Source organism: Triticum aestivum, chromosome 4B (genome assembly GCF_018294505.1).
Source record: "Triticum aestivum cultivar Chinese Spring chromosome 4B, IWGSC CS RefSeq v2.1, whole genome shotgun sequence".
Taxonomy (NCBI): domain Eukaryota; kingdom Viridiplantae; phylum Streptophyta; class Magnoliopsida; order Poales; family Poaceae; genus Triticum; species Triticum aestivum.
The window spans coordinates 479257644-479269739 of NC_057804.1; the positions used below are offsets into that span (position 1 = coordinate 479257644).

The window sequence follows — 12096 nt, forward strand, 5'->3', positions numbered from 1 at the left end:
GATGAATCTGAGATTGTGTGATGCATATCGTATAATCATGCCCACGGATACTTGAGGTGACAATGGAGTATCTAGGTGACATTAGGGTTTTGGTTGATTTGTGTCTTAAGGTGTTATTCTAGTACGAACTCTTTTATAGATCGATCTGAAAGAATAACTTTGAGGTGGTTTCGTACCCTACCATAATCTCTACGTTTGTTCTCCGCTATTAGTGGCTTTGGAGTGACTCTTTGTTGCATGTTGAGGGATTGTTATATGATCTATCTATGTTATTATTGTTGAGAGAACTTGCACTAGTGAAAGTATGAATCCCGGGCCTTGTTTCCTATCATTGCAATACCGTTTACGCCCACTTTTACCACTTGTTACCTTGCTGTTTTTATTATTTCAGATTACAAATACCTATATCTACTATCTATTTTGCACTTGTATCACCATCTCTTCGCCGAACTAGTGCACCTATACAATTTACCATTGTATTGGGTGTGTTGGGGACACAAGAGACTCTTTGTTATTTGGTTGCAGGGTTATTTGAGAGAGACCATCTTCATCCTACACCTCCTACGGATTGATAAACCTTAGGTCATCCACTTGAGGGAAATTTGCTACTGTCCTACAACCTGTGCACTTGCAGGCCCAACAACGTCTACAAGAAGAAGGTTGTGTAGTAGACATCAGCCCCCCTTGCCCCAATCCGAATTGGGAAAGGGAAGGGGGCGGCGGCCCCCCTTCTCCTTCCTTCTGTCCACCTCCTCCTTCCCCCTTCTCCTACTTGGAATAGGAAAGGGGGGCCAAACCTACTTGGAGTAGGATTTCCCCCCTTGGGCGCGCCTCTCCCTTTGGCCGGCCCTCTCCTCCTCCCCCCTTTATATACGGAGGAGGGGGGCACCCCATAGACACAACAATTGATCATTGATCTCTTAGCCGTGTGTGGTCCCCCCCTCCACCATAGTCCTCCTCGATAATATCATAGCGGTGCTTAGGTGAAGCCCTGCGTCGGTAGAACATCATCATCGTCACCACGCCGTCGTGCTGACGGAACTCTCCCTCGACACTCGGCTGGATCGGAGTTCGAGGGACGTCATCGAGATGAACGTGTGCAAGAACTCGGAGGTGCCATGCTTTCGGTGCTTGATCGGCCGGGCCGTGAAGACATACGACTACATCAACCGGGTTGTGTTAATGCTTCCGCTTTCGGTCCACGAGGGTACGTGGACAACACTCTCTCCTCTCGTTGATATGCATCACCATGATCTTGCGTGTGCGTAGGATTTTTTTTGAAATTACTATGTTCCCCAACAGTGTAGTCATTAAACATCCAAAGCTCTTGTTTGGTTTCATTATCTCAATTATCAAGGCAACCCCGCGCGACAGATAGGGCATATGGTACAACAATTGATTCTTGATGCAGGACTCGTGCTGGTCAAGATGTTATTTGGACATATCCCCCACTTCGGTTTGTAACAATCACATCTCGATGGGTGACTTCCAGTGCACAAATTAGGATGATATCTTGTCCTAACACAAATACATGGTTGTAAGCATTAAGACTTCATACCCGTACCTCTTTTTATTATAAGTGTTTGAATCACTATTTGCTTGATTGATTCGGTCAAAAGATGGAATTAATCCTCTAACATAAGCTTGCTAGAGACCATCGCTTCGAGGGAATCTTCCTCTTGTGGGTTCGATAACCCAGGGTCACCTTTAGGGAAATAGGTGCGGGATACACTTTTCTGATCCATTACCGGATCACTGAAAGGAGGTATCAGTCGCCATCTCCGATGAGAATTTCGGGTTAAAAAGCTTACTGGAGACTAGAATGCTGAAAGCCTCAAAGGGCACCAAATCCATTGTGATGTGCTCAAGAAGTCAATACTGCACAAAAGTCCTAGAAAGGAAGGATTGGGTTCGAGAAAAAATTCAATGCAGATGGAACATACTAGACCCCCGAACAGTATCCTCAAACCAGTTGGGTTCTTGCCAAGAGTAAAACTCTTGAACCTGCATCATTATCGGGCTATGACAGTCCCATCTTTGTTAACGATGACGAGTCTTTTGAGTCGAATTACAAGTTATTCAAACAACAGAATGTAAAGGTATTTGCTCGATAAATTGGCACCAACTGCACGACAGGTTCACCCAAGAAACAAATTTGGCTGGAAAAATCCCTTAATAATGATGGTTGTATATTGGTTGTTCTTATGTATTACATTTCATTCTTCGTTGTGTAATCATGTATGTACATTGGATTTGCTACTTCACAGTTGTAGAAAGGGTTGGGTGTGTAAACCCCTCACAACCCCTCTGAGTGTGGGCATCAAGGCATTGGTGTCCATATTTTTATAAGTTATAAACTGAACCCCTCTGAGTGTGGGCATCAAGGCATTGGTGTCCATATTTTTATAAGCTATAAACTGCTTTTGATAGTTTCTAAAAACTACAAGCTACTTTTCTCACGGAACTAGCTAGGAGGGAGGGAGGGAGGAAAAGCGAATACTTCAATGCGCGCACAAATACAATGGGGTCTAACCCGAAAACATAATACTGTGGGGCGAGATATATGGAATCGACGCCCGGTCAGTAAGTACTGCGCGCTAGCCCGCTGGTTAGTCGCTCCCGATATCAGCTACAATTATTTCTTCCTCGCAAAAAAAACTATGATTTTTTATATTAACTATCATTATTTGTTGATACACTAAGCAGTACATGTTAACCACACCAAAATTATGTAGTACAACTATATAATCAAAATTTATTTACAACCTGACCACTGGCCAATCTTTTCAAAAGAAAAAAAATCTTGAAAAAGTTTAGCCATTACTCCAGGACAAGAAAAAAGGAAAGGAATTGGACAAGTAGTAAAACACCACACTTCGCCACTTGATTCCTCTTTTTATGCGCCCTCCTCTCCTGTTTGTCTGTCCGACGTTGCGATTGGAGTGCGTTCAGACCATTTTCTCTTCCCATCTCCATACATGCGCCACGCCTCCACCCAGAATTCCCAATTCCACGGCCTCCGGGCCTCCTGCCGCCGAAGCAAGCTCGCCGCCTCGACGGAATTCTTCTGCCCCCTTCCACCGGGCCGGCGTGGAGCCGAGATCCGCCCCCGCTGATTCATTCTTCTGGTAAAGCCCTAGCCTTGCCGGATTTGCTCCGTTCTCTCTCGCCCGTGGGCAATCGAATCCAAACCCGCCCCTGAATTCGGGGCCAGCTAGGGGTGCTACTTAGATCTGCGTGGTGTTCGGGAGCAATTTCGTGGATTGTCGTGTGGAATTGCTCCCGAGGATCCCTGGATTCGCCATTCTTATGGTGCTCCGTAGACTTTGATTTCTGTTTCTCCCGTTGGTTAATTTTGTTCTGACGCGTCTTACTTAGTGCTGTTGGTGCTGTGTCACTTTGACAGGACGTTGCCCATTGCGTACTTAATCATGTATTGTGAATACCCGAGCAGGTTTAAGTGCGTTAAATACTTAAATCCCAGTCACAATGAAATTTATATATTTATTTCTACCAGTTGGTTCGCTCACTTTGTTTGAAACAGGTAGCTATCCAGGAATGCAACTATAAAAATAAAAATAAAAATAAATGGTAAATACTGTTGTTGCTTGGTCTGGTGTTCTCTGTTGCTTTGTGGATCGCCTACTCACCAGAGTATGGTTCAAGAACAATACTCTCTTGGCTTCATTACTTCAAAGAATTAAGGAATGTAGTGGGAAGCTGAGACCTTTGTGGTTCTAGGGAAATGAAACATCGAATTGAAGTAGAGTTCTTTGTTTCTACTCTCTCTGTTTGAAAATATAAGGTGACTAGTTTTTCAAAAGGTCAAATTTCTCTAACTTTGACCAAATCTATAGAGAAAACATCAATGCATATAATATCATATCATTATAGATTAACTATGAAATATATTTTCATATTATATTTATTTAATAATTGTAGATGTGGAAATTCTGCTATATACTTGGTCAAGCATAGGAAGGTTTGACTTTTGGAAAAACTAATACACCTTATAGTTTGGAATGGGGTAGTAACACAGGGAGAACTTGTTTTGAGGTGTCTACTACTTGCTGATGGAGTAGTTGAGTTTGTGCTTGGATACTTTAGCACAGAGAGCATGTTTGTGTACCTTATCCATCTCTGGTAGGCTGACGGCCTCACCTTTGTCTGCTCTGCGATGTGTCACCATGATGCTGTCGAGGCCCCTGCTGTTGACTATGCTGGCTGCACGAGTCAACCCCTTATCCACGCTATGCAAATTCTTTTGGGCAAAGGCTAGCTATCTTGACATTTCATCTCCCCTTAATTTGCATGAAGAAATATGTAAATTACTACAACTATTAAAAATAATAGCTGATGAATGATGATAGACCCCATAATGCTAACTGCTAAATGCAGCTGGATGATGATGGCACCCTAAGTTGTTCCTTAAATAGTTACCATCAACATCTACAAGTTATGCCTATATCTCATTGCCAGGACAACTTAAGAGTAAGCAGGAGCCCAATTAGCAAATTATGATGGCCCTTATATAGTTTTTGCTCTGAATGTTCACCATCATGATGTATAGTTCTGGACCCCCATTATAGACTCTGATGATGAACCCTGTGAAACTAGTCTGTTGACAAATTGCTTAATGGTGGTAACGCTGCTATCTTATTGGATATTCGTGGTATAAATTTAATCATGCTATGGATACAGATGTTTCTTGTGCATTGCTAGTCTGGAACATTATAGTTAATGTTTATTTTTAGCAAGATATAATTAGTGTTTCTATCTTTTTGTTTTTTTAGCAAATGTTATCAATACATTCTATGATATTCTTTGTAATAAAGAAGAAAACTCCCTGTGGCGTTCAGGTCTGGTTAGAGATTCCATCGCTCCATCAACGAAACGAAGGACACATAAAAGAACAAAGGTGCCTGTGGGTAGGAAGCTGCTACCTTACCTTTATTTGTTCGCCATTTACTTCATGGATTTCTTTCATGTAAGTTAGCTTTCTATAGTTCCGATACACTTTTGGATTTCCGATGCTCTGGCAATGCCAAATTTCTATCTTCTTTGAAATATTTGTATCACCATGATCTAGCCTCCTTGCTTGCCTAAATTATTACTTTTTAATTTCACTCGGGCAAGAGGTAGATTTGGTTTAAGCGCCATGAAAGATATAACTGAAGATGAAGCCATTAAGGCGAGTGACGTAAGACCGCTTCTGAATTTTTATGTGAGTGTTTTGTTTGTTTTTACTCGGAATGTGGTTTTATTATGATTCACCCAAAGCCTCTCGCCTCTATGGTATATATAGTGCCAGTAGAGTTGTAGTAATGCTGGTGAACATGATTACTTAAATGATGTATGGTAAATCAATGAGGTGTCTGTGGAAAGGTTCTGTGAATCACTCCATATGTATGTCTGAGTACGTGGGTTGGAGAATCAATGAGGTGTTGTGGTTTTGCTGTTGTTTGTGTATATTTGTCAAGTTTAGTAGTCTCAAATAAGAACTAACCTTTTTCGGTGTTCCAAATCTCAGAAGCTGCACTTGGGGTGATAAAATATATACTGAACTAAAACCACAGCACTTATTTTGGATCAGAGGAAGTAATATTTTTATGTTGGGTCATATCGGAGAGAATAGAATGAATTTTTAATTATACACATATTGCTGTAGATGCTCATTTTTTTTTCTTCCCATTATAGCTGATTCTCAGAACTATTGTTTTCCATATTCGATTGAAAAGCGAAAGGACAGGACAGGCAGTGGTGAAGTACTCCCCACTTGTGCCTCTCTGCATTGCACTGGGCAGGGGTAAGACCTACCTCTTATAATCCCTCTCCGGACCCCACCTGGTGTGGGAACTTCTAGCACTGGGTCTGTCCTTTTTTTTGGTTGATTGAAAAGTGCTAACCTGGTACGTCACATGCTTTTCTCGTAAAATGTACATTTTCACTTGAAACAGTTTTGGAGTGTTTAACAACACTATCTGGATTTGAACCCTTTGTTGGTATGTAGAATTTTCCACTTGACGGTGCTTATACCTTTTGTAGGTCACACCTAGATATTTCCAATGTACTTCTTGTCTGGGTAGTGTCAATCTCCCTTGTTCCTTCTTCGCAGATAGGAGATGATTTTAATGTTAGTCTAGGTCCTTGATTTGATAATTGTTGATTTTTCATGAACTTTATTATGTGTTGCCTATAGCCATGAACCCTAGTTGTTTTCTCTTGCTATAAAGGGAAAACCCCATTTTACTTTTTGCAACTTTGGAGGTGAAAGGAAGAAGGGACTAAAGGCGAGGAAATAATAATGGGAAAGGGAGATGTGGCCACTAGGTCCAAATCCCAGAAATCGTCGACATCACAGGTCTGTGTGAACAATCTAAACTCCAAGAGTAATTATTGTCACTATCTTACCTTGTTTTACTTGTTTCAGAATGAACAGAGTACACCTACTAATCCTCCTACAGCATATCCTGACTGGTCCCAGTTTCAGGTTCTTAGAATGAGACTATCCTGCATTCCTTTCTAATGATCTACTCCCTCCGTTCGGAATTACTTGTCGCGAAAGCGGATGTATCTAGACGTATTTTAGTTCTAGATACATCCATTTTCAAGACAAGTAATTCCGAACGGGGGGAGTAGTATTTTATTATTCTAACAACCAGCATACATCTTTAGGCATACTATAATGTCCCTGGTACGGCTCAAATGACCCCGCCGGCTTATTTTCATTCAACGGTGGCTCCAAGTCCTCAGGGGCATCCATATATGTGGGGTCCACAGGTACATTATGTATATTTGTAGTGTTGAATTACTATTATTTTGACATAATGTTGTAAACCATGACTGGCTGGCTAGTGGCTACTATCCCTTAATCTGTTCTTCAAGAATTATGTTAGTTAACTAGTTCAAGCAAAATCATGACTGACGAGATGAACTTCTCCATGGATGTGCGAGTTAGGCAGATCCTTTAATCTTCAGTCATAGGGTTTGCTACTATTTATGAAATACATTATTAGCTAGTACAACCTCTGAAAGTCTTGTGAACAGTATTTTAACATGTAATTTCATCTGCTGGCAGATGATGCCTCCTTACGGGACACCGCCACCATATGCAACGATGTATGCTCAAGGCACACCATATCAGCAGGCACCTATGCCACCGGTAGTCCACTCTCTTACATTTTACTTGGCTGTGTAATTTTATCATGCTTCTGTATGGCTCTAAATGTTTCCACATCAGGGCTCACACCCATACAGCCCATATCCTGTTCAAGCACCAAATGGGACAGTTCAAACTCCTGTAAGTTATTGACATCATTTAGCCGCTCTATTGCTTGGTAGAACAAAAGAATAATTTCACCTGATACTTTTCAGAAGTTTATTCTTAGAGTCCTATATTTTGGTTCTGGAAGCATTGCTGTCAAACTTGTTACTTAACGATTATCACTATTCTATTATTATGCCGCATAGGCATTCATATTTTAAAATTTCCCGTTCTGTTTCATCATTTTAGACACCTGGTGCTGGAGGGTCAGAGACAGATAAGTCAAACAAAAATAAGCGGAAGACTCCCCTGAAGAGATCCAAAGGAAGCTTAGGTAGTCTGGATGTAGTTACAGTAAAAGATAAAACGCCACCTGCAAAACCTTTAGTGTCATCCTCCAATGAAGGTTCTTCACAAAGGTAATTCTTTTTATTCCGTTCATGTGTTTCTAATGGATAGGTGATGAGTCCTCACTAATGTGATCTGCAGCGAGAGTGGAAGTGGAAGTTATTCTGGAGGAAGCAGTACAAATTCTAAAAGTGTATGTCATTTCATCATATTTACCTTTTTATGCTTATCTTCATTAAGCTCATTAGTAATCTGGTACAGATTCCAAAACAGCCTACTTTTTTTTCACTGTTCTCCTTGTTTGGCATGAGAAACCACCAAACTTTCCGATCTTCGACTATTGCCAGATGACACCTACACCGCCGATCCAGTACATATAGAGGTGCTATTTGGTAGCGTTGCACACTCATTCTATATAGCGAAGTGGGAAACTGACCGAATCAATTGGATTATGCTTCTGGTCGGGCTGCAGGCCTTTTGCTAAATCCAGGAACGTGAATCCTGGTTAAGAGGATACTGACCAATGATTATCCAGCTCTATTTTTTGTGACAATCCTGAAGAATTGATTGGTAGCCCTTCTATTGAATTCTTGATTGTTACCCATGCCCAGCACCTCTTAACAGATGTTAATATATTCGACTCCATGTTAATATTGATTGTTGGTCACCCTCCTTATGCTGCATGCATCTTTGGTAGTTGTATAAAATTTATCATGGCCAATGTTGTTCATGTCTTTTGAAACATGTGGTTATCCTGCTAGTCGATGGACAAACTAGATGCTTTCTTGTCCTGTATGGTCGATATTACCGTCATCATGCTTACCTAAGACCGACATAAACGAATAATTTGCCTGCAGGGTTCACACACAAAGGATGGTTCTGAGCAGGGCCCAACTAATGGTAGGTCCTCAAATCTCTAATGTAATATTTAAAGGTACTCGGTGACTTGTTGGGAAGTGGGGAGAAAAGGATTGAGGAAGTACTATGATTCTTGTTTTGAAATGCATATATATTAGTTGCCAAGCTTTCCTTGTTAGGAAACAACTACAATCTGATTGTTTCTTTTGGCCAGATGCTAGCAATAAAGGAGTCACTGCTCAGGGCACGGCAGTTGAGCCCACACAAGTATCTTCTGGGCCAGTTGTGCTTAACCCTATGATGCCATATTGGCCTGTTCCCCCTCCCATGCCTGGCCAAGCAACTGGTGTAAACATGGGAATGGATTACTGGGGTGCTCCTACTTCTGTACCTATGCATGGCAAAGCTGTCGCTGCACCGACATCAGCTCCTTCATCAAATTCTCGTGATATCGTTCTCAGTGATCCGGTCATACAGGTCTGTTATTATTTAGGCTTTAGTTCTCATGGTTATTTTATCTCAGGGCCCTGCCGTGCACTTCTTTTTTCTTAGGTATGCTTTTTTTTGTTAATGTAGGATGAACGAGAAGTGAAGAAACAAAAACGGAAGCAATCAAACAGGGAATCAGCTCGTCGCTCTAGATTGCGCAAGCAGGTCTGTAGTTTTTGCATAATTCAGATGAACGGTTCAGTATTATTTGTTGGCACGTGCAAGCAGGTCTGGATAGTTTGGACTGTTGATAGCTTATCTAGGAGAGACCAAGTTGTTGGAGAAAAGAACCAGTTGGTGATGGTTCTCTAGTTGCAGACTGCAATAAGATGAGGAGATAGCTCAGGATTGACTTCAGATAGGCTGCATAAGATTGTATTTGGCATTGCGGTAGATTATGACAATCCCGTTTGCATAGCCTGCGTTTGCCTATTTTACCATTTTGCTAACCAAGTCTTTCCTGCTCTCATGGATTTTTTTCACAATGGATTTTTTAATAAGTTCAGTGCAGTATAGTTCATCAACTGCAAATGACCACTATTAGATCTGGTGTCTAGTTATTGTAGCGTACCTGGCCAGTATAAAGTTTTAAACTAGTGAAGTGTACCTAAATCTAGCCTAAACAGCAGTGAGCTGGGGATGTTGTTTGGACTTATTATTGACTCCATGGAAATAATTTCTAATTATGCACGATCATTTTCGGCATACATGTGTGCCTGCAAACTTTGCCATCAGTCTGGCGATGGTGTTTTCTGTACTATCTTCAATGGATGGCATAAACTGATTTTTTTGAAGAACAAATATGTGCAAACATTGTCTGAAAAAAGTGTGTGTGTCAGAAGCAGGATCATAGAGACAATATGGATTACCGCATTTGAATAACTGATAAAAACTGGTACCTACATTTTCTTAGGGTTAAAAGCGATTTACTTGAGACACATCTTCAACTTTTCACCACACATTCGTTCCTGAAGTTATGCGTGTAGATGAAAACATGATAAAAATCCTGCTGATAAAAAAATTAGGTCGACTATGTATTTTTTTGGTTATTCCCTAGCTCTAATACCTGCATGATTGGTTCATAGTTGGTTGTTTTGGCTTACTGCAAACTTTTGCTTTGCTAGCATACCAAGTTACCAACCATATCTACTTTTCCTGCTAAGGATATCCGAAACTGCTGTACACAAAATGATGCCATGGCTGGGTGTACACTGGCACAAATTAAATATGCAATGTCATGCTATTTCTGTGGAAACTGGTATATTTGGATTACAATAATTTACGAACACATTAATAGAAAAACCATGGGAATATTGGTGTAATCATGCACACGGGAAAAACTTCAAAAATATAGACACGAAGAATGCAGGAATTGTAGACATAAAATAGAGAGAAAACATGAGGTAAGATATAATGTTAATCTTCCTCCAATTTATGAGGCCATTTCTCAGGGGAATCCTGATGAGCTAGCTATTTGTTTGTTCCAGACTGCACCATGGGAAGTTTCCTATAGGGATTCGATCCTCCAATATTTGTACATTTTTCCTTTATGCCAAAGGACGCCTTAATGCAAATTTACTATTTACTTCTGTTGTATTTATTTTTTTGAACCAGAATGTATTATATATGTTGCGTTATAAATGGTGTTATACTGCACAGGCTGAATGGGAGGAAGTAGCCAGTCGAGCTGATTTGCTGAAGCAGGAGAACAGTTCACTTAAGGAAGAATTGAAACAACTTCAGGAGAAGTGTGATAACTTGACCTCAGAAAATACATCTTTACATGTAAGTTTTTCGTTATGTTTTTATTGTGTAGATCCTCAAAGCTGGTAGTTAATATATATGTGAGACGTTCCTAACGATTGCAGGAAAAGCTTAAAGCGCTTGATAGTGAGAAACCAAATGGAAACTTGTGAAGCAGGGCCTCGCTTTCTGACTGCTGATGTAAGGCAGGCATAAAACTACTTTGTACTAGCTGCCACTGCCATTAGAGAGCATGGAACCTAATATTTCTTGCACCTTTTCAGATAAATTGGAGGTGACATGATAGGCCGGAGATAATTAGGAGGTGTTCATGTGTGCAATTAGATTTTTGGCTGAGATGGTAGGATTGTATCATAGGATTCAACATGATGGCTACAGATTCTTCTTCTTCCAGTCGTGGCAGCTGCGGTGCTCTATGGTGTGTTTTTTTTCCTGCTTTTATGTGAGATGCTACCTTAGCAGTATGCAAAGATCCCCAAGTTATATTTGAGACTTTGCGGGATTAGCTTATAAGATGCTTGTTGTAGAGCTGCTGGTTGACCTGAACTGATGCTTTGCTATAGCGATGATTTATAACATTCAGAGTTACTTACCAATGTGTATACTGCACTGAGTGATAAGTGGTATTGAAGGAATTATGCACTCCTGCTTGCATCATACTCTCTCTGTTCCAAAATAAGTGGTGGTTTATTCAAATTTGAACTAAAACCACGACACTTATTTTGGAATGGAGGGAGTACCACTGAAAGATGGTGTTACAGGAATTCTGCTTGTACCATTAATGTTGTTTCTGAAAATGTCAGTAGTTTCAGCTACATGATTCCCATTGCAAATCTATGTCAAATACTATTAGTGCATGTCGGTAGTTTCAGACACACAACTCTTCAATTTTATGTGAAACATTAGCGGTCATTTTTGTACCGATCTTGAATCAATTGTGAGATATATGAACCGTAGCTATAGCCCAATCACTTTAGCCGATCCACACTTATTCTTTCTGGCCGATCCACACTTAATCTTTCTGCGTTTTTTTGGTCTACAAACAACATTCTCTTCTTTTTACCCGTCTGTTTAGTAGAGTCTATCTCCGGTTGAAACAAAAGGGCATCCATGATCCATCATCCTGTTCAAACATGAAAGGAAAAAGGTTGCGGTGGCCGCCTTTTGATCTCTTTTGTCACCAGTCCGGCGCTTTTGTCAATCACGTGGGGGGATGGCCATGGCACGCTTTTGATCCCTTTTCCATGCTGTTGTGTGAGCTGGTGGAGCATTTCGATGTCGTGTGTATGCGGTGACCAAACGGAATGAGGTCATCGTGGCCAACACCACAGCATACACATACATATATGGGGCAGCCGGGGGAGAGACTCCTC

The 12096-nt window shown here is 40.9% G+C and overlaps 1 protein-coding gene across 13 annotated transcripts; it reads left to right on the top strand.

The window, feature by feature from the left end:
• Positions 1-2866: 2866 nt before the first annotated feature.
• On the top strand, positions 2867-11365 carry LOC123092821 (bZIP transcription factor 1-A-like). 13 transcript variants are annotated; one of them, XM_044514661.1, is made up of 16 exons: positions 2867-3128; positions 4860-4928; positions 5698-5806; positions 6268-6361; positions 6431-6490; positions 6676-6780; positions 7079-7162; positions 7241-7300; positions 7514-7683; positions 7754-7805; positions 8470-8512; positions 8685-8947; positions 9047-9124; positions 10619-10744; positions 10828-10903; positions 10987-11365. In XM_044514661.1, exons 4-15 carry the CDS (start codon positions 6305-6307, stop codon positions 10873-10875), a joined length of 1146 nt encoding a protein of 381 aa, XP_044370596.1. In that variant the 5' UTR covers positions 2867-3128; positions 4860-4928; positions 5698-5806; positions 6268-6304; the 3' UTR covers positions 10876-10903; positions 10987-11365. The 13 variants fall into 13 exon arrangements, with proteins under 13 accessions (XP_044370596.1, XP_044370598.1, XP_044370594.1 ...); XM_044514663.1 differs by having other exon boundaries at positions 6275-6361; XM_044514659.1 differs by having other exon boundaries at positions 5739-5806; positions 6234-6361.
• The last annotated feature ends 731 nt before the right edge of the window (positions 11366-12096 follow it).